This window comes from Nelusetta ayraudi, unplaced genomic scaffold (genome assembly GCF_046127955.1).
Source record: "Nelusetta ayraudi isolate G7.1 ecotype Tasmania unplaced genomic scaffold, CSIRO-AGI_Nayr_v1 ptg000096l, whole genome shotgun sequence".
Lineage (NCBI taxonomy): Eukaryota > Metazoa > Chordata > Actinopteri > Tetraodontiformes > Monacanthidae > Nelusetta > Nelusetta ayraudi.
In genome coordinates this window covers 579,975-607,073 of record NW_027466146.1, presented here as the reverse complement: position 1 = coordinate 607,073, position 27,099 = coordinate 579,975, and the positions used below count along the sequence as shown (strand labels likewise).

The window sequence follows — 27,099 nt, the reverse complement described above, 5'->3', positions numbered from 1 at the left end:
TCTCAGGTCCTCTTTTTTTTTTCAACCTTGACTTCAATGCTGTAGTCTCCTTGTATTAATTTATCTCATGACCTCCCTGGATATGCAGAGCACAACTATACATTTAGCCTGCTGCAAACACACTGGCTTTGTACAACTCGCGGCCTGTTTGGAATGAGATAATGTATAAAATGGGACCTTTAAATTTTGTTCACAATCATTTTGCCACAGTCTTGGTCAGATGTGTTCTGCCCCGGCTTCTGCCACCAAATACCCAACATGAACCTAAAATACTGTATTTTGTTTGTACGATGAAAAATGTCAGACTTGGTGGCAAGATGCTGTGCTGTATTCATAAATGTACTAACTTCCAGTGTGATCTCAACCCTTAAATATAATATTTTGACACACTCATGTACACACAGGACACAATCCATGCAATGCTTACAGGGCCACTTTACAAAAACTGCTTTGTCCATCTCCGTTTTTTGTAGGTCTAAGGAACAGATGGACCTCCACTCTTTTCCACCGCTACTGTACCTCACAAGAAAAAAAAGATCAAACTTACAACGTGGAATTGACATTAAAAAATAAAGGTGTTGCAGTCTGTTGAATTTTCTAAAGACATAATCTCTGTTTTCCTCCTGCTCCTCACTGGGGTTCGTCAGCAAGTTAAGCAAGTGTAAGAAGACACAACATCCAGCAGCGACTTTGCCTGTGTTCTTATCCCAAAAAATTAACAAGAAACAAACAGGGGAGGTGAAAATCCAGCAAGCGAGTGCAGCCTTGTCGCTAACGGTGAGGCCTCTCCTCTGCGGCCCAGCATCATCAGCTGATGAGAACAGCAAACCGGCCGTGCTGTTTCTTTTTGGGTTGTTGTTCTTTCTTTTCTGTTCTTTTCCTTTGACGCTCACTGAGACCTGTCCGGCACAATCTTGGACTCTCCGTTCTGTTTGTCATTAGATTTCTGCGACAGGTGCGTGGAGACGGTGGCCGCCTGCACCACGGCCTTGAAGCTGCGCTTCCTCTTCTGGACGTTCTGCTCCGGGTGGAAGATGATGACGTAGACCTTGGGGATGTAGAGCATGCCCAGCGAGACGGTGGCGCTCAGGCTCATGGACACCGTCAGGGTGGTGGTCTGGATGAACATCTGGAGCGGGGACAGGTCAGACAAATCTGAGGTGAGGCAATGTTTTCACCACAGCCACTCAACAGCGGTCACAGTCACGTGTTATACCGTAGGCGTCCACTGGGTGGACTTCCGTCCGACTAACGAACCCCCAAACGTTCCATGAATTTGAAAATGTCACTTGAGCTGATCGCGACTTTGACACTGTGGTGGGTGGCCAATGTTTCAAACTTCCATTTTGTGTGAAATGTGTCTTTAGTACAGGTGCTTAACATGCATGATTATAGACAGTCATGGAGGTCCTAAGGGAATAACATTAGTAAACATTTGTACTTTATTTTTAGCTAATAATAATTATAATTACAGTAATTACAATTATAAAAATAAGTTTGTTGTTTGTTTTGAAATGTTCAGCTTTCTCAGCGCAGCATTTGTCACATGGTCCTAAATTGCAAGCGGCACTCCTACACACTCACACACTTCTGTGTGCGAGAGTCTCCTCGTGTCCTCTTAATAATTGATTGCGTCGTCGCATACAGGTGGAGGAAAGACTTCTATACGTCTCCTCGTCACTTGTCACAATGCAGTTTTTTAGTTTTCATCTCGCAGCGCACCAGGCAGTGTTTCCCTCCTGGTGAATGATTTATAACCCGCCGCTGCGTCCTGGCGGTGGCGCGCGGGATGGCGGGTGGAGAAACAGAGAGAGTCGGGGGAGAGGGGCTGTATTTATAGGCTTTGACCACATCCACCTTCTTCCGAGTTTTTCCTTCTTATCACCAGTCCAATAGTAATAATGAGGAGCCAACCCCCCGCTCCAGCCCCCCAGAGATCCTCTGACTCACGATAAATTATGAACTCATTATCCAAGCAACACCGTGCGGGTCATGAATAAAACAAACCATACGTGCCATAAATAAGATATATTTGTGCCATGAATAAGTCATGAGGTGTACACTATCCCCAGCAGCTGCAGCTCACCTACACCCCCCACCACCCCCCTCCCCTACCCCCCCATGACTGGCCCATGTCAATACTGCCTGGTTTCCTCGTCTAATCGTGTCCGTCGAGCTTTAAATTATCAGCTCTCCGGCCGGTGACCATCGCTGATGGATTGTGTTCGTCCGCCTGCCACACAAACCCGGCAAACAATAGTCTTCGTTACCGTGTTGACGGCCGCAGGCCAAGCCAGCAAATCGCGCCGACCAAAGCAGCACGTGACCCGCGAGACGACGGCCGACCCCTCGGATCGTCTTTTTTTTTTTTTTTTTTTTTTGGATGTCCATCCGCTCTCCAAACTGCCCAGACAAAAGTTTGTGTCTATATATATAAAATCCATTTTGTTGAGCCAATGATTAATTGAAAGGAAAGGCCGAGCGGGCGAGCCATCCCCTCGGCTCCTCTGACCTCCTTTCCGCCCTCCTCTCCTCCCCTCCCCATTTTCTTAATTCACTTCATCCCCATTGGAAGGAGGTGAAAAGACTCTGAAAGCACCGCGGGCTTTAATTGTTTCAGCCTGACTGACTCATAATGCGGCCCCCTCTATTAGTCAAAGCATATCTCCGTTTTTCAAACGTTCCCCAACACTCCCGTACTTTGCTGCGGCAGAAATAGCCCACAAGCTAAAGCGCGGCCTCGGCGCAGTGGAGGCAGGAAGTGCCGAGAGTGCGGCGGGAGGCAAATACAATGTGACAGGCAACAAAATGTGGGTTCACTCTGAACATCTGAGCGACTCATTCAGTCCGAAGGGTTTTTTTTTTTTTTTATGTGAGTTACTGCATGTTACATAATTTCAAATTACCTGACCACTGTAGAAATATGTTGGATTCCTGCCCGGCGCGTCCTTCAAGCAAATGGTCTTACTGCAGGACTAAGAATCAACGTAAAAACCTCTTCAATTGAAGAGAAACTAATTTAAATATATCTATATATGAATGTATGAATTTAAAAAAAAAAGCTGATTATGACTTCTGTGGTCTCACAAATGCAGCTTGTTGCTTTTCTTCTTCACAGTCGACCACCCGACAAGTCGATATAAGTGAACAATGAACTTATTTAATAAAGCCAGAAACAAATTGCACCATTAATGATGGTAATTAGGGCATAATTAAATTAACAATTAAATAATTATTAGGGTTTTTAGAGGGAATTTTCAAATTCAGTCCTTTAAGAAATGAATTCCCATGTTAAATGCATTAATTTAGAAATCCAAAAGTATGCAAAAAAAAAATGCTAAATCATTGCTTTAATTGAAAAAACAGTTTTATAAAACAGAAAAAAAGCGAAACCAGTAACACTGTGTTTAATTTGTCGTTTAAAAGGGCAAATTTGACCTCACCCTCCACATTCAGACTTTGTGTGACACTTTGTGCTCTCTGTAGTTTGGTACTTTTGATTTATTAATCATCATTCATCTGCTCAAGTGCTTCATAAACTGTATGAGTCAGAGGCAAAACAAAACAAACTGGATTTCATGCATTAACCGCAACATTCCCCACCTTCTCTGTGGACTGCGCCGTTCCGAAGAAGATGGGCACGAAGGCCAGCCAGACGATGCAGGTGGTGTACATGGTGAAGCCGATGGGCTTGGCCTCGTTGAAGGTCTCGGGCACGCCCCTGCTCTTGATGGCGTACACGGTGCACGTGATCATCAGCACGATACTGTAGCTCAGACACAGGATGAGAGACAGGTCGGACATGTCGCACTTGAGGACCCCGCGGGCGAACTCCGGGTTGGGGGGCCGCTGCTCCTCGTAGTCGATGATGGTGTGGGGCGGCACCACGCCGAACCAGATGAACACCCCGAGCAGCTGCGAGGAAAGAGGAGCATTTTTAAAAAAAGAGAAAGGCTCTGGTGCAACAAGAGCCAAAGCTAAGCTTGAGGGAAGCTGCAGCTCAGCCGCCGCCGTTGCCTACCTGCACTGAGATGAGTATGAAGGTGATGATGAGTTGCGAGGTGGGGCTGATGAACTTGGGGGGCGTGACCGACTTCTTGCCCTGCTCGAAGATTCGGTAGATGCGGTTGGTCTTGGTGAGCATGGCCGCGTAGCTGATGCACATGCCCAGTCCCAGCAGCAGCCGGCGGAAGGCGCACACGGCCACGCTGGGCTCAGCGATCATCAGGAAGGTGATGAGGTAGATGAGGAAGATGCCCGTCAGCAGCACGTAGCTCAGCTCGCGGCCCGAGGCCCGCACGATGGGCGTGTCGTTGAAGCGGACGAAGGTGCCGATGACCCCGGTGGTGGCCAGGATGCCCAGGATGGCCAGGAAGACGGGGATGATGGCCCAGGGAGAGCTCCACTCCAGCTTGATGATGGGCGTGGGCCGGCAGCCCGTGCGGTTCTTCAGTGGCCTCATGTCGAACGGGCACATATCGCAGGAGAACTCGTCCAGCAGGTACTGGTAGCCATCGCAGAGCTCGCAATGCCAGCAGCAGGGGACGCCCTTCACCATCTTCTTCCGCTCTCCGGACTCACAGGGGAAGCTGCACACCGACTCCGGAATCTTGCGGTCGCCACCCGACCACTGCATGTCATCCGGCTGGCGGGGAAGTACACAACAGAAACCTTTGTTACTGTCAGGCTACGCAATTTAGTGGTTGTGATTCCAGATGAAGCAGTTGCAGTGGCAATATAAGTTTGAGGGCGACCAATTGCCGTAAACATAAAGTTTATGAAGTTGAAGTTGTGAGAGGAGTGCGATTCTCTGATGGACCAGTGTTGGTATCAATCCCATTCCGCTACTATCGATCTGATTCTGATACCAACTGGGATTGATATTGTCAATGTGGAGCAGTTCCAGCCTCACTGAGAGGACAACCTGGACTTCTGTCTTCCCGAGAGTACTGGACACGTCCAAGTAATCACAGCAATAAGCTAGCTACAACATTCACGGATTCACTACATAAAAAAAACATTGCAGATTGTTTTGGAAATCAAACTCTGAAAACCCTGCAGATGCAAAGTCACTGTTTTTTTACCTGTTACTACCATCTCTCACCACTCCCAGTATTGGTATACAAGCCAGAGACTGTTGAAAAGTGTCAACCATGAGAATGTCCTGTCCACCGCGGGGTCTGATCCCTACATTGGCTAAATCTGATGCAGTGAGTTCAGACAAACTCTGCTGAGCTAGACCGCCACTTTCCCTCGTGTTCTATCTTAGTTCTGCGAGCCAACAGGTCTTTAGGGACCCAGAAGATGAAGATAAATTCTTACATCTAGTCGTAGGTGGTTTGTCCACTGTCCAATGACCTTGTAGCCGGGGTTGGTGACGTTGGACAGCTGGTACTGGAAGATATCGTAACGGCCAGGAGCATCTCCGTTCTCGTTGAACATGACTCCAGTTCCTGCGCTGCCTGTTGGGAGAAGCAAAGGTTTACATTGTCCCAGTTTTGGGATGATAAAGGCTCATCTTGAGCACAGGGTTAAAAGTTTGCTGGATGATTAATTTTACTGCGCAGGCTAAACCACTGGATTCTAGGATGGCAAAGACAGAGAACATGGGCCCTTTCAATGTTATTTGCTAGTATTTATTTATTTATTTATTTATTTATTTATTTATTTGAAACAGCCTAGTCAGACAAGATGAAGAATTCAAGGTCTCAGGGCTGTAGACGGGGTAAAGAAAACACCCACACGTTGCTGAATGCTGTTTGCTTTCTCGACTCTTGTGCAGCAGAGCGAAAGTGGAGTGCAGGATGCTCTTTAGCGAAGGCCGTCATCCATGTGGACGATCCTTTCAACGCCGTCTGCTCGGTTGCCCTAACGTGATTGAATGTTCCTCTTAGGTCGCTGCAGGCGCTCATTCAGAAAAAAAACCCATACAAGCCAAGGTCATCCCGTCAAGACGGGAGCAGTAAATAGGATGCTTTCAGAGAACACGTTCTTTCTCTTTCCAAACCGTGACTTTTTTATGAAACCCAAGGATAAAAAGCGTTGGTGGGCTGTATGGGAAGGCCGCCCTGGGGAGGAACGTGCAGCATTCTGAGGCTTTGGTACATTAACAGCAGCGTACCAAGAATTCCGACATCCAGCGCTCACCTTCCTCGAAACGTGATCTCTTTCAAAAGTGTCTTCATTTAAAAAAACAAACAAACAATTTCTTATTTTGCCAGTGTTGGCAAATAGCATCTCTCATCTCTCAAGGTTCTGCATCAAGTTTGAAGGCTGCCTTCACATTTTTTGAGATGCGCCACAAGATTATCACAGTCTGGGCGCCAGTAAGGGGACAGAAACGTGGACCATTCTATGGGACAAGCAGTCATGTATAGGACAGGGGCCCAAACCCATTTGTAGTCGCCGGAACCCAAATTTCCTAGCAGCACTACTGGTCACAGTGATAAGATGATGGCATGAATTGACAAAAGACTGAAGCCCACCATTAAAGTTGACAGAGTGGATGTACTGAAGGAGCATCCGTCCTTCCACCGGGTCCATCTTCTCGCAGACACCCATGAAGCCGGGACACAGGTCCATGTGCATGCTGTGCAGGGCGTGGGCCATGGCGTACACGGCGTCGATCACAAACTGGACCTTGCCCTCCTGCTCGTACTGTGAGTCTCGACTGATCCGCTCGTCACCTGCTCACAGGAGGACAGGAGTTGGCGGGGGGAGGACATAAAATTCCAAGAAACACAACTCGACCCCCAGTACCCCAGAGTGTGCCCGTGCATACCTGTGCACTTCCTTCGACCCAGCTCGTACTTTATGCCCGGTCGCGTTAGTTTGCATTTGAAGTCGTCCTCCCAGAATTCTGCAAACCACATGTTCCTCCTGTTGTTTTCCAGAGACCTGGAAGTGAAGTACTCGTCGAACCCTTGGGTCGATAGAAAAAGATTGAAGAAGAAAGATTCAGTGTCGTTCGTCCTGGTATTCTGACACCGTTCAGGCTGGTATCAGAATATCATCTCTGACACTGTGTGTGTAGTGACTCACGGCTGTTACAGGACAGACGTGTCACACACAGTACTTATCAGTCATCACTAATATCCGTTAGTTAACATTGCAGTATTAAACTCATCAGTCAGTGTCCACAAACAGGAGATAGCGCTGCTCCACCCAGTCGCTTAAAAAGATATTCACTTCCCTACCGTCAATGGAGGCTCTCTTGGGCAGGATGGTGACGGCACCCTCGGCCACGTCCTCCTGATCTTGGATGGGGGAGCTTTTGGCGCCCCAGCTGTCGGAGCCGACAAACAGGAAGTGGCCCGTCAGGTTAGCCCCTTTGGCGGCCTGCAGCACCCGCCTGCAAGAGGGACAAGGACACGATGACATGAGCACACGCGCCAACTACTCGGCAACACATTGAGGTCCTCAGAGCCATGTGACACGTCGCAGCGTGACTCACTTGATGTCGTCTTCGTTGGCAAATATAATGACCCCGCGAGCGTTCGAGGTCTCCATCAGTCTCTTGATGATCTTTTGAAACTCGCCCGGTCGAGGTTCCCGGGGAATCTTTATGGACTGCGCGATACATAGACCACCTGTGTGACAGAAGAAAACAGTCTGTCAGCATGAACTGTCACAAGTCATTCACCCTCTTACAGCTCACTATTGACCTCTAAAGGAAAGACTTCAACGCTCATAAGAAGTCATATCTATACATTGTTGCACCTGTTTTCAGATCTTTATGATCAATGCCAGACTCAACCTGATTAATCAGTCAATGACGTCCAGAGATGCAGAAAGCAGCATGTCTAGCCCTCTGTTTACAGCCTCCTGCTAAAATCTCATTGAGCTTTGTATTCCTGCTAAGAACTGAAACATTGTCCGACGTCCAAGATTTTTGTAAGTGGATCAAAAATAAACTTTTCTGAGAGGGTGGAGCCAACACCTGGGTGTCGTCATTAACCTGTGTGAGATATCACCCACTCTGTGACATCACACAAGGACAGATTAGTATCCAAGCACTCTCTCTGATCTCAAAGTGTCCCCTTACACACTAAGTGTGTCCATGCTGTGCTGCTCTCATTCGTCAGTGATAGTAAAACCAGAGGAGTAGCCCCTCGTGACAGTCATGGATCTAATGCAAGGCTGAGCTCAATGAATGTACTTTATGAAGGACAGATTGATGCACCAGAGTGTCATAATAACATTATACTGGCAGTCATTTCTCAAAATTGTTGGGTTATTTTTTCATAATTCTTTGATTTTAGTAATAAATTCCTCAAAAAGTTGTGTTTTGTAGAATTCCTTTGCAAGTCGGTCATTCTTCTCTTTCCAAAATTCCTCTTCATACAGCCAGGCACACATACCTGCTTCTCTCGATATCTGCAGGAAGGCGTCAACACCACTCTCGCCGTAGTTGCCCTCAGAGGCCAGCGTGGAAACGTAGTTCCAGCCCATGGCCTTGACAATGTCCACCATGGCCTGGGCCTGGTACGAGTCGGGAGGCACCACACGGGAGAAGAACTCGTAGCGGCTTTTGTCGCTCAGCTCGGGGGCTGTGGAGGCGTAGCTGATCTGTGGGATCTGAAACGAGAAGACAGGTCAGCGGCTGTGAAAATGTCGGGTCAAGTGGGAAAAAAAGAAACCCAGCAGCCCTGGATATCAGAGCGACGACAAAGATAAAGGAAAGAAAAGTACTGCTCCAATGTACACTGACCACATATCTAGTGTTGAAGAATATTTACAGAATCAGGAACACACGACAAGGTGGGGGTTTTTTCTCTCTTTAAAATGTTCTGCCATAGTTAAATCGTTTGCTAGCTAACAGAAAATAGCTTTACTCTGCATTTATTTCAGTCTTATCTTACCTTTAACAGACCCAAGTAAAAACACATACAAACACAGCAGGCAGTTTTCACTTGAAAATTTGAGACTTCGTTGGAACTTCTGGGATTTCTCAGCGTGAACAGACTTGGTACACCTTCACACGTAAATATCAAGTGTTTCCTCCAAAAAAGAATCTCTTTCTCATGAGCAGATCAGTTTGCCAATGACTGACAAATGACTGAATATGTCCACTTTTCTCTCAGCAACACTGATGATGTCAGAGATTCTCAACAAGGTCAGGCCGCAGCCGCTACACGAGAAGCTAACGTCACACCGAGATGCAGATGGTAGAAAACACAGCTGTAAAAGCATTTGTTTAGCGGAGGCTGGGGGAAAAAAATGGACGAGAAGATTAATTTACTGGTGTGCTACATTTTTAATGACACAGTTTATGCCGGCAGTCTCTCCACATTGACCCTTGCTAATGCCGGTCCCAACAGCGTGGCTTAGTGCCGGGCTTCTCTCTGGAGTCGACGAGGAGAGAAAGGTAGACACAAGGGGTAGAGAAGGAAGAGGAGCGAGAGAACCATTTCACAGATTATCTGGAAGGATTATAGGGGTTTTAGTCAAATTACGTTAAGCACAGCGGGAGAGACAGAGATCAAGAGACCAGGAAAAGGCTAGCATTTCTCAACTGAAAGCTATACAATATATTTAATTCTGATCGCCGCGGGAAGCTTCACTTGGATGCCATGTGACGATGGCATCAAGACTTGTGAGGGGGAGGTGGCAAACTTCCCTTTCACAGGCCGCATCCTGAGGTGGGGGACAAGGACGTCTTAAGTTTGAGTCAGGTTTTTTTTCAACAGTGTAGGTGCGTCAGTCCACTTCCAAGCACACACCCATTTTTAATTTTTTTTTTTTAATTAAGAATACGTCACATAATCCCCTCCAAATTAATCCGGTGGAAGCGGCTTCGATTCACTTTGCAAAATCAATGAGCCGTATCACTGACGCCCGTATCCACTTACAGTCCTGCATTGCTAAAATCTTCTCATCCTGGTTTAAAATTGTGCCCACAGTTGTGCAAACAAAATTGTGCAAACTGACAGAGCATAATCGTGCCTCAGTCCCAACTTCACATCCTGACTTGAGATAATTAGAGTTGGACAGAAGGATTTTTCTACCAAAGTTACTTCAAAAAGGCAAGAAAACATTTTTTTAGCTCAAGTTAATTTCTTGGTTTGTCAAGTTAATGTGGTCACATATTATTAATATGCAATTACAATTCATTTAGGTGAATTAGGTGAAATAATTTTATAAAATATATTGTCTTAAAATATTAAAATATACATTTTAGTTAAAAAAATTGTAATTTACTGGCCATCGTTTTATTTATTTATTGGTTTGTTTATTATTGTTCTTATATTCATTTGTTAATTCATTATTATATCTTTTTTGTTTAATTTTTATATACTTTTATCTAGTTTTTAATTTCCAATACTCGAAAGTTAACAACTCACCCGTTTTGCATTTTTTTATATTAATCTCATTATTCATGTCAAATTTATGAGTCTTAGGCTGCCAATTTCTTGAACAACTGATTATGCATTGACTTAAAACTTCCTTGCAACTAATAATTCCTAAAAATGTATGACGTTCCGCAGCTACCGTGTGCAATTATTTTCTTTTAAAATAAACAAAAATGGAAAACGCTAACACATTCAGTGGGCTGAAGGATGTCCAGATGATTGTGCGCAGTGACCCGAACCTGGCGTCTTCACCCGCTGCAACTCGTCAAAGAAGCTAACGGGGGCGCGGCCGGCGGAACGTCTCCCTCCCCGGCGGAGAGCAGATGTTGGCCTACACGGTGAATCTCAGGCCTGGAAGCATCTCAGCGTTGCACAGTGCGTCACATATGGATGGCAGGAGTAAGCACACCATTTAGCTAAATCTGCCTCCGCCTACAAGTCGCCGTTATTCTAGAACCAATGTCATCCCGCTGCCCCGATGCTCTATTTTCAGCTCCAGGGTCCTGAGCTGCTGAGAGGGGCTTAGCGGAGGTTGGGATCTATAATGCTGTAGTTAACATCTGCCCTGTATGCAAGCTGCTGCTGCCCCTGCTCCTTGGCTCCCAGCTCCTCGCCCTCGCCGTCAGGGCCGCTCTGGCACGTGCACCTTAGGGCGCGGCCAGTCCAACCTGTCGCTATTTTGCCCACTTTGCGGTTTTGGCGACCAGCGTTTCTTTTGTTTTGGTTTTATTTGTTGATTTTTTTCAGACCTCTAGATTCCAGTCTGTAAGTCAGCACGACAGCATGGCGCAACCTGGGATTTACACCGATTCTGCCCCATTATTGCTATGAGCAGTGTAATAAATTATCAAAGGTCAGTCATGTGTTAAAAAGAGAGGGGGAAAAAAACCTGTACACAGCACGGATTAGCCTGCACAGACCTCCGATGACAATGGATTTCAAATCCGGTCAGGCGTTCAGCCTCCATCAATACAGAGAACCATTCAACGCTTCATCTCTTTATCAGGTTAGATTGTATGTCTCTGCTGCCAGTGTGTGTCCAGTGTTGTTCTGTAAAACCAACCGGTTTCAATCAAGTCTGTTTGTCAGATGTCTGTGAACCACGTCCTTGCTTCTGACTTCAAACAGATTTATAGGCGCCTGTGTCGGTCAGCTGTGGCAGCGGCAGCGAGCTGTTTGAACATTGCAAACACGAGCACGTTGCAACGTTCTGCAAAGATTAAAAAAAAAAAAAAAAAAGTGCAGCCAGTTTTATGTGTTGACAAAACACACCAGGAAGTCCTCTTAGCATATCAGGCGACCTTTGGGCCCATATTTTGAAAATATGCTGGACAAGAGATGCGGCAGATAGAGCGAGAGAGAGAGGCTGAGGGTTCAGCTGTCACCTCAGGCACACGACCATCAGGGTGGTGACACACACGCACTCACACAATTTTGAACAAGCATTTGGTTCAAAAAGACGGATGGAGCTTCACGGTTTCTAAAAGAAGTACCAAAAACCTGCATTCTATCGTTTGGCCAACAGGAACCACCAAGGTTGGTTGCAAAAAGATGATATGGTGATGAGCCCTAAATTAATACCCTTATGAATTGATCATAAAAATATTTTTTTTCTGATTTGTTCAATTTTTGAGTACAAAATTATAATAAAAATTGTTGTTTTTTTCTGATTTGGTCATATTTTGAGTAAAAATGGCCAAAAAATTGTGGCCGCGGCTAAAATTCAGTAGCCAACTGCTTTCACAATAGCACCAACCATTAAACCAACCACTCAGCTCCTACAGGAGGATTCTCAAACCAATAGATGACATCACGAAGACTTCACCCACTCACCGCAAACAGCCGGAGCACGTTGGCCACCATGATGGACACGGAGCTGCCGGAGGCCCCGATCACACCAACCACCCTCTCCGGCTTGGGGATGATGGGAGGCTCTCCGTTGGAGCAGCGCACGTCCGAGTTGTCCTTCTGGATGAGGGCCTGGACGAAGGTGAGCGACTGCTCCAGGGCGTAGGTGTCCCTGGAGCAGGTGTCCAGGATTCGGGCCCCCAGCGTGATGTTGGGCAGCAGGTCCGGGTCACTGTTGATCTGGTCCAGGGCGTACAGCATGGCCTCCAGTCGGTGGATCCCCTTCTCCTTCTTCACCTCGCCGCAGGGAACCCCGGCCGGGCCCCTGGAGTGCACGGGGAAGAGGCCGCCCAGGGTGATGTCGCCCTCAATTTTGATGGACTGTGGCTGCGTGCCCTGCTGGGCCCGGCCGGGGCCGACGCCCAGCAGCAGCAGCCACAGCAGCCGGCGCCACTGCTGGGACGAGCGGGCCGCTGTTGTCATGGTGATGACCAGCAGAGGTTCTGACGACGCCTGGCCACTTCCTCTACCTTTGGCACCTGAGGACACGGGGAGGATTATTACATCATCTCATAATAATGTTAAGATTGTTTTTTGACCTTCATAAAAGTCCAAATGCTGCAAAAATTCCTTTTTACTGCGTCAGTGAACTCCCTGAAAAATGTTCTCGGAATTTTAGCCCTTTGTGATGTCACACAAGGCACTGATATCGCATTACCCCCCCCCCAATCCCCCCCCACCACCGCCACCACCACCACACCTGCTTACTGACCAAACCCCCAGCCAGGTGTTGGCTCCGCCCTCTGAGATGTTTTAGCAGGAGGCTGTCAACACTGGGCTAAATGCCCTTTGCCCCGCCCCGGAGATCCAGTAGCAAGTCTGCTTCACTTGAATCCAGAAGGAACAACTGGGATCTGAAAATGGGGGTGAAGGGGCAACCTTTAAATTTAGAATTCAGTTTTATTGCTGCATAAAATCTACTGTAGTATACTTCCATCCAACCATCCATCATCTTCAACACCTGCTTCTTCACAGGGTCTGCTGGAGCCTATCCCAGCTGTCATAGGGCGACTGTAGTATACTTAAAACTTACAAATTCAATGGAAAGAGCAAAAACAAAAGGGTCTTGACGAGAATTTATTTCTATGAGGAGACATTTGCAATTCATTGCATTCATCAGCAGCAGCACAACATGGCTGCAGACTAACCGAGAGATGTATGTCAATATTTTGGAAAATTTCAGAAATAAATATTTTTTTCCCAGGGTGGCTTGGTGCCTTGCTTTCAACAGAGGGCAGAGACATAAGTCAAAAATATATGGCGATCTCCAGCTGAGTGTTTCTGTCAGCACACAGAGTGGCACCCATTCAACTTTGGATGCTTTGATGCAGCAGCATCGCTGATGGAAAACACTATAAATTTTGCAGAACAGAAAACATCGTCTGAAGCTTTTCTTGTTTTTCATGCTCCAAAGATTCCCACGGGTTCATCTTGGCTGCATGACGAACATTTAAAAAATACAATACAATACAATACAATATAGATTTTTGTTTTGTTCTCCATTAAATTTTTTGGAAAATGTTTTATTACTTGAATTACATGCTAAGGTTGAAATTAATATGTTTATGTATAGATATTCATTTTTGTGTGGTTTTAATTTTGTGAAGTTTAAGTCAATAAAATGTAGTCCAAGGTTCTAATTACACAATAACATTAAAGTTTGCAGACTGTTTCTAAGCATGCCTCCTATTTAAAAAAAATAATAATAATAATAATAATAACAATAATAGCAAAAGCAATACACCTGCAGGTTAAAACACAATAATAACAACTGCACCACATCTCACCTCTCCATTCTTCATTGACGGCTTTTGCACAATATTTTCACCACATGACCTCTTCCAAACGGGTCTCCATCGGCGGTGCAGACTGTGATGAGCCACCTCCAGACCTCTCCTCACCTCTCCTCACCCAAAAAGTAAATCCTCTGTCATCTCAGGTGCCTCCGCTGCCACCACCGCTCTTCCTGTCGTGCACTCTCAAAAATGACCTGAACACACTGATTTAAAATAAATAAAGTGACAAACTGCCGCTCTTAAAATAAAAAAAAAAGCAACAGCCTAGAATCTTTTTTTAAAAAAAGACAATTTTGCAACGCTTGACTCCATTTCCACATATCGTATCATGTCGCTGTCCGGGAGAAGTGGAGGGAAAAGCGCAACATTACGGCACTGAGATTCTACAAATCACTGCCAAATCCCTTAAAAGCTCCCTCTCTCGCTCTTTCTCCTCTGAATGCATCTCAGTCCAGGCACCCCTCTCTCTCTCTCTCTCTCTATCTCTCTCTCTCTCTCCCTCTCTCTCTCCCTCCCTTTCTCTCTCTCCCTGTCTCTCTAGCTCTCTCCCTCCCTCTCTCACCCACCCCCTCTCTGCCTCCCTCCCTCCCACTCTCTGTTGAACTCTCTCCTTGCTTGTTCTCTCGGCCGCACTAATGGCCACAGATTGGGATTATCATGCAGGCGTCTGTGAAGAAAGCACGAGGTGGACCGGCCCCTCCCCCCCCCGCCCCCCCTTTTCCGTACAGCTGGAACCAAATGCGGAACCCTCCCCCCACGCTACCATGATGGAACTCTGTCACTTTGAGAGATTAGATGAGCAGCAATTTAAATCGCACACACACACATGGATATACACACACAAACACACACTTTTCACACACCTGTCAATGCCGGCACAGTGGTGGAGAATATCAGGGAAACAAAATAGGTTTCTGCATCGCAGAATGAGGCTGGATTAGATTTATTATTGATTCCGGGCGATGCTGTGGGAGAAGGAGACCCCGGATCAGTTTGCATCCGTCAAATCGAAGCATGAAGATGTCATTACTGCTTCCTGCTGCGCACCAATATAGACATCCTGCCGTATGCTGGACCCATTTTCACATCCTAGTTTTTCATTCCACATTCCAGTGGAGCAGCCTGGCATGATTAGATATTCCAAACCATCTCTGAAGAACTTCACAAAACAGCATATTTAGCCCTCTGTTTGTGACCTCCTGCTAAAACACACACAATAGGTGTCAGCATCCTGCTAAATCTGATGCTTTGTTGGACATTGCCAGAAAGAAGGTAGTGTGGTCACTCACCTGGGAGATATATCACTTCCCTCTATGACATCAGAAAGGGGCGAGTTTAAGAATTGAATGTTTAAACTTTTAATCCCTTCAACAAAATGCAATAGGAAAAATAATTGTTTGCATTCTTTTCCTCTTGGATGAACATAATCAGTTGGGATGTTTTCCTTTTTCAACAAACCCAGCACTTTAAAAATAACAATATTAAGGAGTTATGCACACAGCCTATGAAAAGAAATGGAGAACATTTACTGACATCCAACGGGCACAGGTTCTTTTAGTAAAAGGTTACACAACACAAATTATTTCACGTCACAAACTAAATTACTTTTAATTTTCATTTGACACACGTTTTAGAAAAAGCGGAACCACGCAGTCGGAGGCAACAAGGTTAACTAGTCAACATGTCAACACAGCGACAAAGCAAAGCTGCTCCCAACAACAACTAGCCCAAGAAGACGGACTTCTCCAGGCCGTCCTCCACCTTCGTGTACTCCAGGTGAGATCTGAAGTACTGGCTCTCATACTGCTGGCTGCTGCGTACGTAATCCAGGTACTCAGGAGCCCCAGGACAGATGACGTTGTCTGCCAGCAGGACGCTGCCTTTCCTCAGAAGGCCACACTCCTGAAAAAGGCAAAAACATAATAATAATTCATGAAAAACTTTGTAAAAATTCAATCTTTAAACAAGCACAGCATGACTTGCCTCCATAAGTTTTGTGTCAGGAAGGTAACGATCCTTCCAGTGGTCCAGAAACACCAGATCAAACGCTGTCACCCCAAAAAGCTCCTTCATTCTGGGGATCAAGTCGCCAGACGCTCCTTCAACTAAATGGACCTTAGAGGAAAGAAAGAAGGAGGAGGAGAATAATAATAATAATAAGAAGAAGAAGAAGAACTGCGTGCTCTGAACGGCAGCTGAACGGCTCAGATTTCAAATTCTGAAAACTCACTCGTCCGTCTTGTCAACCTTCCATAGAAAGCACTTTAAATCAATCTAAACATTTCTGTGGGTTTAATAACCAGTTTGCTTTATAAAGCAAGCACAGACCAATGATGTAGTAGTAGCATCAGTTTGACAGTTAAAAAAACAGGAAAATAAAAAACATTCTCTGTGGACGACATTGAATAGATGCCCACTAGGGGGCGGTGACATACATGCAACCAGAATGAAGCCTAAAGGTCTAGCTGTGACAAATCTTACAAATCCTTCAAACAATGAAGACTATTTTTGAGTATTTTTATTAAAGAAAAATAAATATATAATTAAATATTATAATATAATGTTTTATTATAAGTTATGACTTTAAATAATTAATCCTTCAAATAATAAAACTTCAATCAATCATCTTTAACATCCCCTCTTTCCAAACACTCTCCATGCCCTCCTCAGCTCATTCTGACACAAAGCTTTGTTTCGTTCCTGTCTCTGTGCGCACGTGCATGTCTCACTTTTTACCTTTTCTTCCACTCCCGCCCAGGAGATGACCTGGCGAGCGATGGCAGCGAAGTGGGGGTTGAATTCCAGAGTGACGAGCTTGGCGTGAGGTGGAAGCAGCCGAGCGATCCTCACCGTGGAGTAGCCACAGTAGGTTCCCAGCTCCAGCACAGAGGCTGGGTTGACCTCTGACACCACCGAGTCCAGGATGCATCCTGTCGGACACATACACACCACAGTAAAGCGTGAGTCTTAAAAGGGGAGGTTGGGTGAAGTCAAGTCAAAAAAGTAAAGACACACAGCCACCGTCACATCACATCAGCACCTTTTTCGTCGCCCACGTTCATGGCCCACTCCGTGTGTCTGCAGAACTGGTCGATGGCATTGAGCACGCTGTGAGGGTTCCCTCTGGTGGCGTTCTTTTGTACTGCACCCAGGAGACGCTGAGAACACAGAGAGACGGAGGTTTCCAAAGTGAATTATGCAGTATTTCACGCACATTTACGCGGCTGTTTAAGTATGTAAGAATGAAATACTGCAACTCCAAAAAGCTTATTCAATAAGCAATAAAAAAGCCAACTGTATACCCCCGTTTGGTTTTTCACACACACACCCCTCACGTACAGTTGCTGAATTGCCCTTATTCTACCTACCTACATGTTTTTATTACAGTCTGCATTGAATAAAAAGGAAAGTAAAGGCCAACAACTGTTATGGGGCGATAGCAGTACGTCACAGACCTCAGACCTTGAAAACCAAATTAAAGCAATGGCAATAAAATAAAATAAAAAATTGAAGGCGTTTCTTTAAAAAAACAAAACAAAAAAAAGCAGTTTTATCATGTACGAGGGAAAAGCACAGTTATGGACAACAGCTGATTTTTTTAATTTTTTTTGTGATGAAAATTTCTATTCCTGCAGGCCAAGCAGCATTTCTGCCAAAGTTCCGCGTTAAATTGAACCGGGATGTTCAACATGTGTGCAACGTGTTTCACAAACAACCGGTCGATTCGAGTGAGTGACAACAGTTCAAGTATTTGTAGCAAGACACATTAGCTCCCCCAAAAAACAACTACATAACTTAGAGTGCGTCAGTACCTCAGGGCAGTTAATAAACAAACACTGGTCGGACCTTGTTAGTCTAGAAACGGCATAAATCTATTAGGAGGGATTAAAGGGCAATCCGCTCTGGCTTCGTCATGGTTACACAGCACAGGCATGGAATTCCTTGGTTGCCAGGGGACCCCCCCACCCCACCCACCCCTCCACCCCCTTGCCCCGCCCACCTCTCTCTCTGTTATTTTCCCAACAATGTGCAGCCACAAAACCGCGGAGCAAACGTTTTAAACACGCACTGCATTATTGAGAGACTGAAAAATCAGCAAGTCAATGTTCTTATTAACGACCAACAACTCATTAACGACAAACTGGCCATTAGCGTGACGGCAGAACCCGTGCTTAATAATGTTTGGCGTGTCAAACTTGCACGACCGCCACAAATGTGCGCAGCTGTTGCGTAACAGAAACGATCGAAACATGAAATTTGCCACGGCGATGAAAGTGTTGCTACATGGGTGCGCAGCATCGTGGTGTCCACGAGGCGGTCGTGCGAGACTAAAACAACAACAACAACAACAACAACAACAAAAAATACATTAAAAATAATAATAAATAAAAGCGCGCACCTGGGGTCGCGTGGAGCGCGTAAGCGTGTCCAGCAGCCGCTCCACGATCACGTCGTGCCAAATGAGCGCAAGACCGGCGTGATGCTGCGCCAAGGCGGGGATGATCCAGCGGTAGAGCGCGTAGAGGAGAGCCGCTCCGCCGGCACAGCTGCACAGGACGGCGGACAGCATGATCCCACGTCGGCAGGTACAGGAAGAGGAACAGGAAGAACAGGAGGCGGAGCCGTGCAGGCAGGAGACGGGGACGCGCCGCTTATAGTGCGCGAGGCTGCATGACGGCAGGGGCTGCGCGCACGCTGGACGGGACGGGACGCACGGTGCGATATCATCCACACTCACGCGCGAGACAGATGAAAGCGTTCATATCTCCTCGCCGCCCGGCGCTTCACCCTCTCCTCACCTCTCCTCCTCCTCCAGCTCCTCCCTTTGTCCGAGGCTAATGAGATGGGTGTTTACTATGCAGCGTGTCCTGCTGCTGCTGCTGCTGCTGCTGCTGCTGCTGTTTTCATTATGTGCTGCCGGTGCTGTCACTGCAGTCCATCAACGCCCGTATTTCAAACAACGCCGAAAAGCGGTACTTTGCACAGTCCTCCTACCTCAGTTTGCATCTGCCGAGCCAGGTTATTGCTCCACCGAGACACTGAGCCCCAGGACAAAAAAATTCAGAGTAAACGTCTATTATCTGATTTGACACTTTGCCTGTGTTAGGGACAATATGCAATATATCTTTTTAGAAAATGGCCAGTTCATTCATCTACAGAATTAGACAGAAGAATTCTTTACAATGACTATGAGGATGACGACAACAACATGTTATGACTGGTTATGTTGCCATGACCTTTTTCACTACAGGCTGGCTGGAAGAAGTGTTTCGTGACAGACAAACGGTAGTGAGCGTAACCACCAGTGTTGTCCTTCAGGGCTGTGCTGTCACATCCATCAACCTAGTTTGTCTGTTTAGTTTCTCGCCCATGAAGCACAGGAAGACATTGGTTCCCACAGCAGGTTTATTCTTCAGCTGACATTTTAGGTAACACAATCCAATGGAAAAAGCTACACAAGAAGCTGTAGACACAAAATACAATTTCTTTGATTTTATGCAAGGAATTGTCCCTTTAAGATATCTTGGCAAACGGGTTTATGGTAGAAGGGCAGAATTCTCACAAGTGCCGCTGCTTCAGTAGAACGGCTCTGCTCCGCGGGCGTCACCTCGTGCCGGGAGAGAGCGGAGCCTGTTCAGGTAATTCCTTGTGAGGATTGTGTTGCGTGGCAACCAGCTGGAGGTCAAGAGCCAGGTCACGAGAGTGCACAGCGTTCAGGCTTTGACCTTTACTTTGGTTCCACAGAACCTCACATAGCCAAGCAGAGGAGAGAAGCAAAGCTCGGGGAACCCAGAGACAGATGAAAAGTCTGGCTGCTCTGCCTGCAGTTAAAAAACATGCGGAAATTTAGACTAAGCACTTTTTTTTTTTTTTAAAGCGTCTCCACCCATTGAAATATGTATTTTTCCTGTAGCCTCACATTTGCTTTAATATTTGATCTTTCCCAGTGTGTCATTTTTGCAATAATTAAAACAATAAAAATTATATTAAAAATTAATACATTTGAAAATTCTGTGTTATTCGTGTTTGAAAGAACCACTACAAATGGCTGCTTGGCTTTTCCTCTCAAAACTACCTTGCGTTTACCTTAACCAGAGTGACATGTAATCATGTGGGAAACCATATTTTTTTTCCTCTCTGTGCACATACAAAAAAAAACATGTTGCATCAGCTTTTCATATAAGAATGCAAATAAAGGCAAAAAAAACTGTGTTATTCTTGTGCCCAAACAGTAAAAACAGCGCAAGTGAGAGAAAACAGTCTAAAAATTGTGTATCTCTACATCCCACAGTGGTCCAGTTCAGACCTGTCCTGTGTCATGTAACTTCTCCCACCTGCTGGCTCTTAATCCAGCCAGCAACCTCCCTGTCCCGGCCCTGGGTGATCAACAGCATGCAGGTGTTGGGCCTACGAGGAAATCCAGGGGTGTCTGAGACACTGGGCAGCCGTGGCTCTTCTCTCCGGCAGCAGCTCCAGCATGGTGAGCAGGAAGGAGCTGAACTGGGCAGCCTCCTCCCGGTGCCACTCATACTTATCCAGTAGGATCTCTAACAAACTCCACGGCTGCAGCTTGGAGATGCGTCGCAGTTGCCCTGTCAAGAGTACAATGGTGAATATAAAAAGTTCTTGTAATATACAGTATATATATACATATGTGTGTGTGTGTGTGTGTGTGTGTGTGTGTGTGTGTGTGTGTGTACTTCTTTTAAAATCACCTTTTCTGTTGAAGTATTTCTTGGAGTTTCTCCCAGAGAGGGCAAACTTGCACGGGAGGGGCCCCAGCAGTTCAACGATGTGGGCGATGTGGTCTGTAGAAACATTCACAGGTGAGTGAGTGAGGCAGAGTGTGCACACCGAGACAAAGACCAGTCAAAGACCATGTAGATCCAGACAAGGCAGATGTGAAGTCAGACTGACCCTCCTCGCGGGAGAAAGTGGCCCCTGACTCGGGGTCGAACAGGTAGTCCCCCGTGGCCAACTCGAAGGCCTGCCATGCACACACAGGGGGTGACAAAACGCTGGTGTGAGACATTTGGTCACATGAGACGCCTCCAATGCTGCTCGGCTCACCATGCAGGCAGTGCTCCAGATGTCGGCCGGCGTGTCGTAGTCGGCGCCGATCAGGACCTCCACCGAGCGGTACTGACACGTCTGGATGTCCTCGCTGAAGTGTTTGTGCTGAGGACAAGAAAAAAATTTGACAGAGGATAGATAGATAGATAGATAGATAGATAGATAGATAGATAGATAGATAGCGGTAACTGTACAGGTGGAATCATTGCTCACCACCCAGCATGCATTGCCCAGGTCAGCAATCTTTATGAGGATTTTGTCAGCATTTTCAGGGTTCAGAAGATCCACAGCTGCATCTGACAGCCCTGCACCTGGAATGAGCAGAATATTGTGAAAGATGGGACACAATGAACCAAAGGTCCATTTAGGGTTGCCAACAGTTTTGAAAAGTAATGGAGAGACTGACCCTGGGAGGAGCCTGATGTTTGCTGATGTAATGGCGCTGATCTGGGACCAGAGACATGAGCATCTGTGTTCAGATCCGGGCATGAGCTGATGGCATTTCTGAGGTGGTGTGGCTCCCATTGCAGCTGGTCTTCAAACAGCAGGGTGCGTCTCCTCAGAAGGAGTTCGCGACCCACGATGTCAGACTGACTTGGGGAGCTGCAGGCACTGGAGGTGGCCGCTGCAGCTCCCTGGACAGACATGCGAGCTCTGTCTCTCTCGCTGGGGTCGTTACCACCGTCCTGTCCCCGACGACTCTTGTCCCTCCTCGTCAGTCTCTTGATGGGGCCCCTGGAGACCTTACTGGACTGGAGAAATCCCGAGAAAAGCCACAGAATGACAAGATTCTGATTATGTGACTTTGCTGCTACCCAATGGTGGCAATGCAAATTACAGAACCTCTCCTTGTGTACGTTACAGTGTCTGCAAGTCAAATGCAAGTACAACTAAAAACGAAATGTTTTAGGCGAGTCAGAATTAATATTGATAATAATAACAATACTGATTTAATACAATATTATATAGCAAACTCAATCAGTATGTTTGTATAGGAATATGATAGGATTAAATAAGTGAATCCTCTCTCTCTCTCTCTCTCTGTCTCTCTCTCTCTCTCTCTCTCTCTCTCTGTCTCTCTCTCTCTCTCTCTCGCTCTCTCTCTCTCACCCATGCCCCTAGTGTGTGGAAAGCACCGCTCAGCCTCCCCAGTAAGCTGGACAAACCCTGAGAAAGTCAGAGCAGAAGGACATGGTTCATTATGCAGGATGATTGAATTAAAAAAGAAAACCGCAGTCAGAAGAGAGCAAGCTCACCTGCTTTTCTCTGCTGCTTCTGTTTGCTGTCAGGAGGAAAGAAAAAAAACAGAGCAGCAAGAAATGAGAAATTTTGAAAAGGGGGCAAAACATCCAACTTGCTTTCATTAATGAAACTTCTACTTCACGAACCCCACCACCACCACCACCCAACCCCCTGCCCCCCACTCCAAACACCAACCTATGGGTACGACGAGTTCTGAGGAAGCAGGCAGCTGCCACAGCTTATACTTGGCCGGCAGCTTGTAGATGTAGGCGTTGTCCACCCTCAGCAGGATGTTCTCCGGCTTGATGTCTGTGTGGATAATCTTGCATTTAGTGTGCAGGTAATCTAAACCCTGCAGGACCTGTGATGAAGGATGAAAACACTGTCACCGCAGGACGTGGAGGAGGAGGAGGAGGATGAGGAGGAGGAGCATAACAGGCACACAGGTGAGTCATTGACGGGGAGCTTGCAGAGATAAAAGCGCCGCACCTGTCTGAGGATGCTCTTGATACAGGGCAGCGGGAGGCCCGTGTAGTTGGATTTGACGATCCACTTCAGCAGTTGGTGACCCAACACCTCCAGGACCATGCACACATCTGGTGAGCAATCAAGGACCTGGTTTTCCGACTTTGGTGGACAAGAGTCTTATTTTTAGTGTTTTGAGAAGTATTTTGAGAAGAGACTAAATTCATTTTCTTCTCTTTGTGCTTTTGTGTGACCCTTTGACCCAGGTTTAGCTTAACATATATACTTGTGTGTGTGTGCATATATATATATGTTGTTGTTGTTGTTTATTAAGTAGGCAAGACAAAGTATTTCCTCTATCCGTGTATTTCCTCTATCCATCCATCTTACACAATGAAACCATTTGTAAAATGGATGGCCAATTAAAGCAAGACCCACAGAAAATCAGAAAGTGTAACAAAGCAAAGAAAAAAACAGCTGTATACGTTTGTTTCAAATGCAAAGGATACGCTCTCCGTTGGCTCCAGTGATCCTGAAGTCATCGATGAGCTCCACGATTCGCTCACGCTTTGGATCTTTTGGGTCACTGTCCCTCACCTGTTGGTCGCATAATAAATACACAACAACAAGAGCAAACACTGAAAAGTGCCAGAAACAGTGTTTAAGATGAGGCAGAGTGACATAATCAACACAGAAAGATCTTAGAACGTATCTCTTATTGGACACCAACGTCAGAAATTGCATTTTTCTTTCAAAATTCCTTTATCGTTACGGTTCTCTTTCATTAGTCAGTCATGCTGGTTTTTTGCGTCATCAGACTAAACAGCAGGGAGGTCCACCAACACATTTCAGGAGCTTGATCTCATCCAGCGCCGTCTCTGTGAACGTTTGAGCACTCCTCACCACCTTCAGAGCCACAAAGCGCCCCTTCCTGCATGCAAACACTCGTTAGCCGCCAGCTCAGCTCAGACTGCGCTTCTGCCGCAACGTCCTACTGGCAGGGGGTTCTTACAGCATGTCCCAGCAGAGCCACACGGTGGAAAAGTGACCCCAGCCCAGCTTCTGCACCACTTTGTAGCGGTCCACAAAAACCTCCCCAATCCCCACATTGTAGTAGCCGCCTGCAACACACAACAACATAGTGTTACGTAAGAGGGCTGATTGGCCCCCGGAGCCCCAGGCCTCCAGAGCCTCCAGACCAGATGCTGGAGATTCTGGTGCTGCCTACCAATGCCATAGTCTGCAGGGTTCTCCTGTTGCTCCTCGTAGGAACCCAGAGGCTCTGAGGGCTGCTGGAGTGCAGCGGGGTTTTTGCTCGGTGGCGATGGTTTAGGACTGTCCGGGCAGGACGGACGGATGGATGGATGGACGAGAGGACGACTGGGAGGACGGCTGGGAGGACGGCTGGGAGGACGGCTGGTAGGACGGCTGGGCTTGATGGGAGGATTTAATGTGCTGGTTGTAATTAGGGCTGATATCGCAGCAGCATAGGAGGACGCCATGTCTCATCAGAGCACAGGAGGAGGGGGAGGAGGTTTCCACAGCACTCAGGGAGAAAAGCTACAGAAGAGGAAAACAAAAAAAAAGTTCCTCCTCAGTCGTGTTGGAGAGTTGGAGAGGAGGAGTCCACCAGCTCAATCCGTCTGGAGCTTTTGGTTTTCCCGTGAAAACATTCGCAAAGACGAAGCTTCACATGTGTATGTTTAAATTTAGCGGCCGTGCGGCACGTCAGTGTAAATAGCTGCTGACACTGACCCGGTTGTAACCCAACACTGACCCAAGCGGGCTGCTTAAGTGTGGACACCACGCTGGGAAATGTAGACAATCAGAGTGATTTTCTTGCTCCATTGGCAGCGCTATGTTTCCTCCTTTTAAGGGAGAGGAATTTAAAACAAACAGTTTGCTAAATGGTGGCCTCCTTCCTGTCATGACTTCAAGGAAAGTCATGTCTTTGTGCATCTGATTAAATATAATGTCATCCTTCATCTTGTTGTATTTTTTTTTTTTTTTTTTTTCAATACTAGTCATGTTAGGAAAAAACTTGCATGCTTCTCTAAAGTACTTGCAGCAGAAATGACTTCCGGCCTGAAAAGGTCCAAAATCAATGAAAAAAGTCTCTGGTCAGTCAATTGAACTCCCAAAAAAAACAAAGAAAAATCCATCTTTCACTGTTGCTTGCATGCTCAATTGTTTAGTAACTATGAACTTAGCACAGAGCTCTGGAAATCAGCCCTTTGTAATGTCACTAAGCCCTCTCGGACTCCACTGTTTTTGTCCCCTCCTAAACATGTGGACTGCGTCTACCAAAACGTCGGGCTGAGGACACAGGCACAAAGCTCAGCTTGTATGAAAAATAAAGAACTGAAGCAGATAAAATACAAGCCTGTTAAGTTTATAAAATTGTTTGCCCACCACATGGTTTTAATCTTGCCTGGGTCAGTGTCAAGTCCTCAAGTAGAGTTGTGTTCCAAACAGCCACTGACATTCCTCAAGTCCAGCACAGTGTTTGAGCGCTTGCTTCAGCATAAGTTGTTGATCCCAAAGGATCAAAACAACTTTGTCACTCCAAGAAGTGTTCAACAATATTTTGAGAAGAGCCACACTTACCCCTGTGTGCGATGTATCCGGTTTTAAAGTTTTGTAATGTGGGACAGAAAGCAAGATCCTGGCACAAGGAGTAGAAGTGGAGTCCCAGCCAGCCTGTGTTTCTGACCCGACTCTGGTGTCTGTTAACACTCAACTCCCAGAATAGAATGCTGCTGCTGCTGCTGCTGCTGCTCCTGCTGCTGCTGCTGTGATTGTGACACTGCCGCAACACTGGACACATGTCGCTTGTGAAAGAAAGAATTGTTCTAGTGTCTGAAGCATCTTGTGCCACAGGTCATTGTATACAAAAACAGGATGAACATGCAGTAAATCATGCAGTCTGCAAATGGGTTACTTCTAGCCAGAGCAAGCAGGAATGTAAACTTAAAGGAAGATGATATGTTTAACTTTTCCTAAGCATGTTCTGTAAACAACCCCATTCTTTCCAGGACAGCTACTTGTGTTCCCTTAAAAGGATACACGTCTATGCGTTAAGATCTGTGTGCATGAACTGTGATTCTGGAGTTGTCCACATTGGCTACAAGACCTCCAGGTGGACCGGTGCCTGATTGATGCTTGACCTCTTCTGGAATAAACTTACTCCTTTATAATCAAGTCGGTGTCATTTAGGATTCCTTCATCATCTACACATCACGGCTGACTGACAAAACACCACTGTTCCAAATAATTTTATTTATTTCAGTAAGTGTGCTTCACATTTTTCCACAAAGGTGCAATAAAGATTTATTTATATGTCAGTATGTAGATAGCTGTAAATCCAACTGTTCATGTGATGTAAATATCTTGTTTTTTCTCTTTTATAGCCAAAAGTATTTGATTTTTTTTTTTTTTTTTTTTTGCAGAAGATAAACACTGCAGAGAGAATAAATTAAATTGCCAATTTACCCCTGTTAAATGAATAATTTTACCAACCTGTAAATCTACAGGGCGACGTTTGTTTTGAAGTTTTAAGGAAAATGACAGCTGAGAAACACTTCCGGGTAAGACTAACCAGGTGACCTCCATCTGTCGGCCCGAGATAAACAACATTTCAGTGTGGTGACGAACAACTGTCCAAGGGGTCTGCTTACCTACCTGAAAATGGACTAGAAGACGGAAAACTTTTTGGATTAATGGCCGTGACAACTTAACGACATCTGCTGACACAGTATGTTTCAGTTTAACTTGCGCTGGCGTTTGACAGCCCTAGCGCTTTAGCAACTGTTAGCCGCAAGCTAAGCTAAGCTAAGCTTGAACTTCCCATTTCTTCTTTCGTGTGTTGGTTCGCCCCTCCATTTCGCCAGTATAGCAACATGTTGTCCCAGGACGACACATCGCACAGGTCATCATAATATCTGACCAGTTTATATAATGGGGTTTGCACTCGGGATATTTGCAAAAGTTGGTGTATTTATGCGGGCCCGTTAGCAACACTCAACTGTCAAACTGTCCGTTAACTAATGACGTTTTGTATGAACTTCAAGTGGGTTCGCTGTCCAGCTGTGGACGCCTGATCGAGAGGATCATAGAGTTCGCTGTCGCTTGGAGTGACAACGGCCAGTGTTGACAGACTTTAGGAGAGAACCCAGCTGATGAGCTCACAGATACGCTGCCAGCCAGCTGTTTAGCAAAACACTTAATTCGCCTCTGCACTAAGAGTACAGCGACCCCTCTCT

The 27,099-nt window shown here is 46.2% G+C and overlaps 3 protein-coding genes across 6 annotated transcripts; all 3 read right to left on the bottom strand.

The window, feature by feature from the left end:
* Nucleotides 1-22: 22 nt before the first annotated feature.
* On the bottom strand, nucleotides 23-15,270 carry grm6b (glutamate receptor, metabotropic 6b). Its single transcript, XM_076047913.1, has 12 exons — nucleotides 14,920-15,270; nucleotides 14,048-14,259; nucleotides 12,186-12,739; nucleotides 8,361-8,577; nucleotides 7,454-7,589; nucleotides 7,197-7,351; nucleotides 6,782-6,922; nucleotides 6,486-6,686; nucleotides 5,323-5,462; nucleotides 4,022-4,645; nucleotides 3,604-3,915; nucleotides 23-1,129 (listed from the first exon to the last, which is right to left on the bottom strand). Exons 3-12 carry the CDS (start codon nucleotides 12,681-12,683, stop codon nucleotides 890-892), a joined length of 2,664 nt encoding a protein of 887 aa, XP_075904028.1. The 5' UTR covers nucleotides 12,684-12,739; nucleotides 14,048-14,259; nucleotides 14,920-15,270; the 3' UTR covers nucleotides 23-889.
* Nucleotides 15,271-15,561: 291 nt separating this feature from the next.
* comtb (catechol-O-methyltransferase b) lies at nucleotides 15,562-18,906 on the bottom strand. Its single transcript, XM_076047916.1, has 5 exons — nucleotides 18,456-18,906; nucleotides 17,097-17,214; nucleotides 16,793-16,986; nucleotides 16,040-16,171; nucleotides 15,562-15,958 (listed from the first exon to the last, which is right to left on the bottom strand). The coding sequence occupies exons 1-5, from the start codon at nucleotides 18,624-18,626 to the stop codon at nucleotides 15,779-15,781; spliced, it is 795 nt and encodes a 264-aa protein (XP_075904031.1). The 5' UTR covers nucleotides 18,627-18,906; the 3' UTR covers nucleotides 15,562-15,778.
* Nucleotides 18,907-19,691: 785 nt separating this feature from the next.
* Nucleotides 19,692-25,696, bottom strand: LOC142902633 (SRSF protein kinase 3-like). Of its 4 annotated transcripts, XM_076047887.1 has the most exons (15): nucleotides 25,445-25,689; nucleotides 24,066-24,397; nucleotides 23,850-23,958; nucleotides 23,681-23,768; nucleotides 23,347-23,434; nucleotides 22,862-22,968; nucleotides 22,568-22,733; nucleotides 22,387-22,412; nucleotides 22,241-22,297; nucleotides 21,537-21,882; nucleotides 21,344-21,441; nucleotides 21,128-21,235; nucleotides 20,975-21,044; nucleotides 20,773-20,865; nucleotides 19,698-20,649 (listed from the first exon to the last, which is right to left on the bottom strand). In XM_076047887.1, exons 2-15 carry the CDS (start codon nucleotides 24,337-24,339, stop codon nucleotides 20,465-20,467), a joined length of 1,815 nt encoding a protein of 604 aa, XP_075904002.1. In that variant the 5' UTR covers nucleotides 24,340-24,397; nucleotides 25,445-25,689; the 3' UTR covers nucleotides 19,698-20,464. The 4 variants fall into 4 exon arrangements, with proteins under 4 accessions (XP_075904001.1, XP_075904000.1, XP_075904003.1 ...); XM_076047885.1 differs by having other exon boundaries at nucleotides 19,694-20,865; nucleotides 25,445-25,695; XM_076047888.1 differs by lacking the exon at nucleotides 22,241-22,297 and having other exon boundaries at nucleotides 19,696-20,649; nucleotides 25,445-25,690.
* Between the last annotated feature and the right edge of the window lie 1,403 nt (nucleotides 25,697-27,099).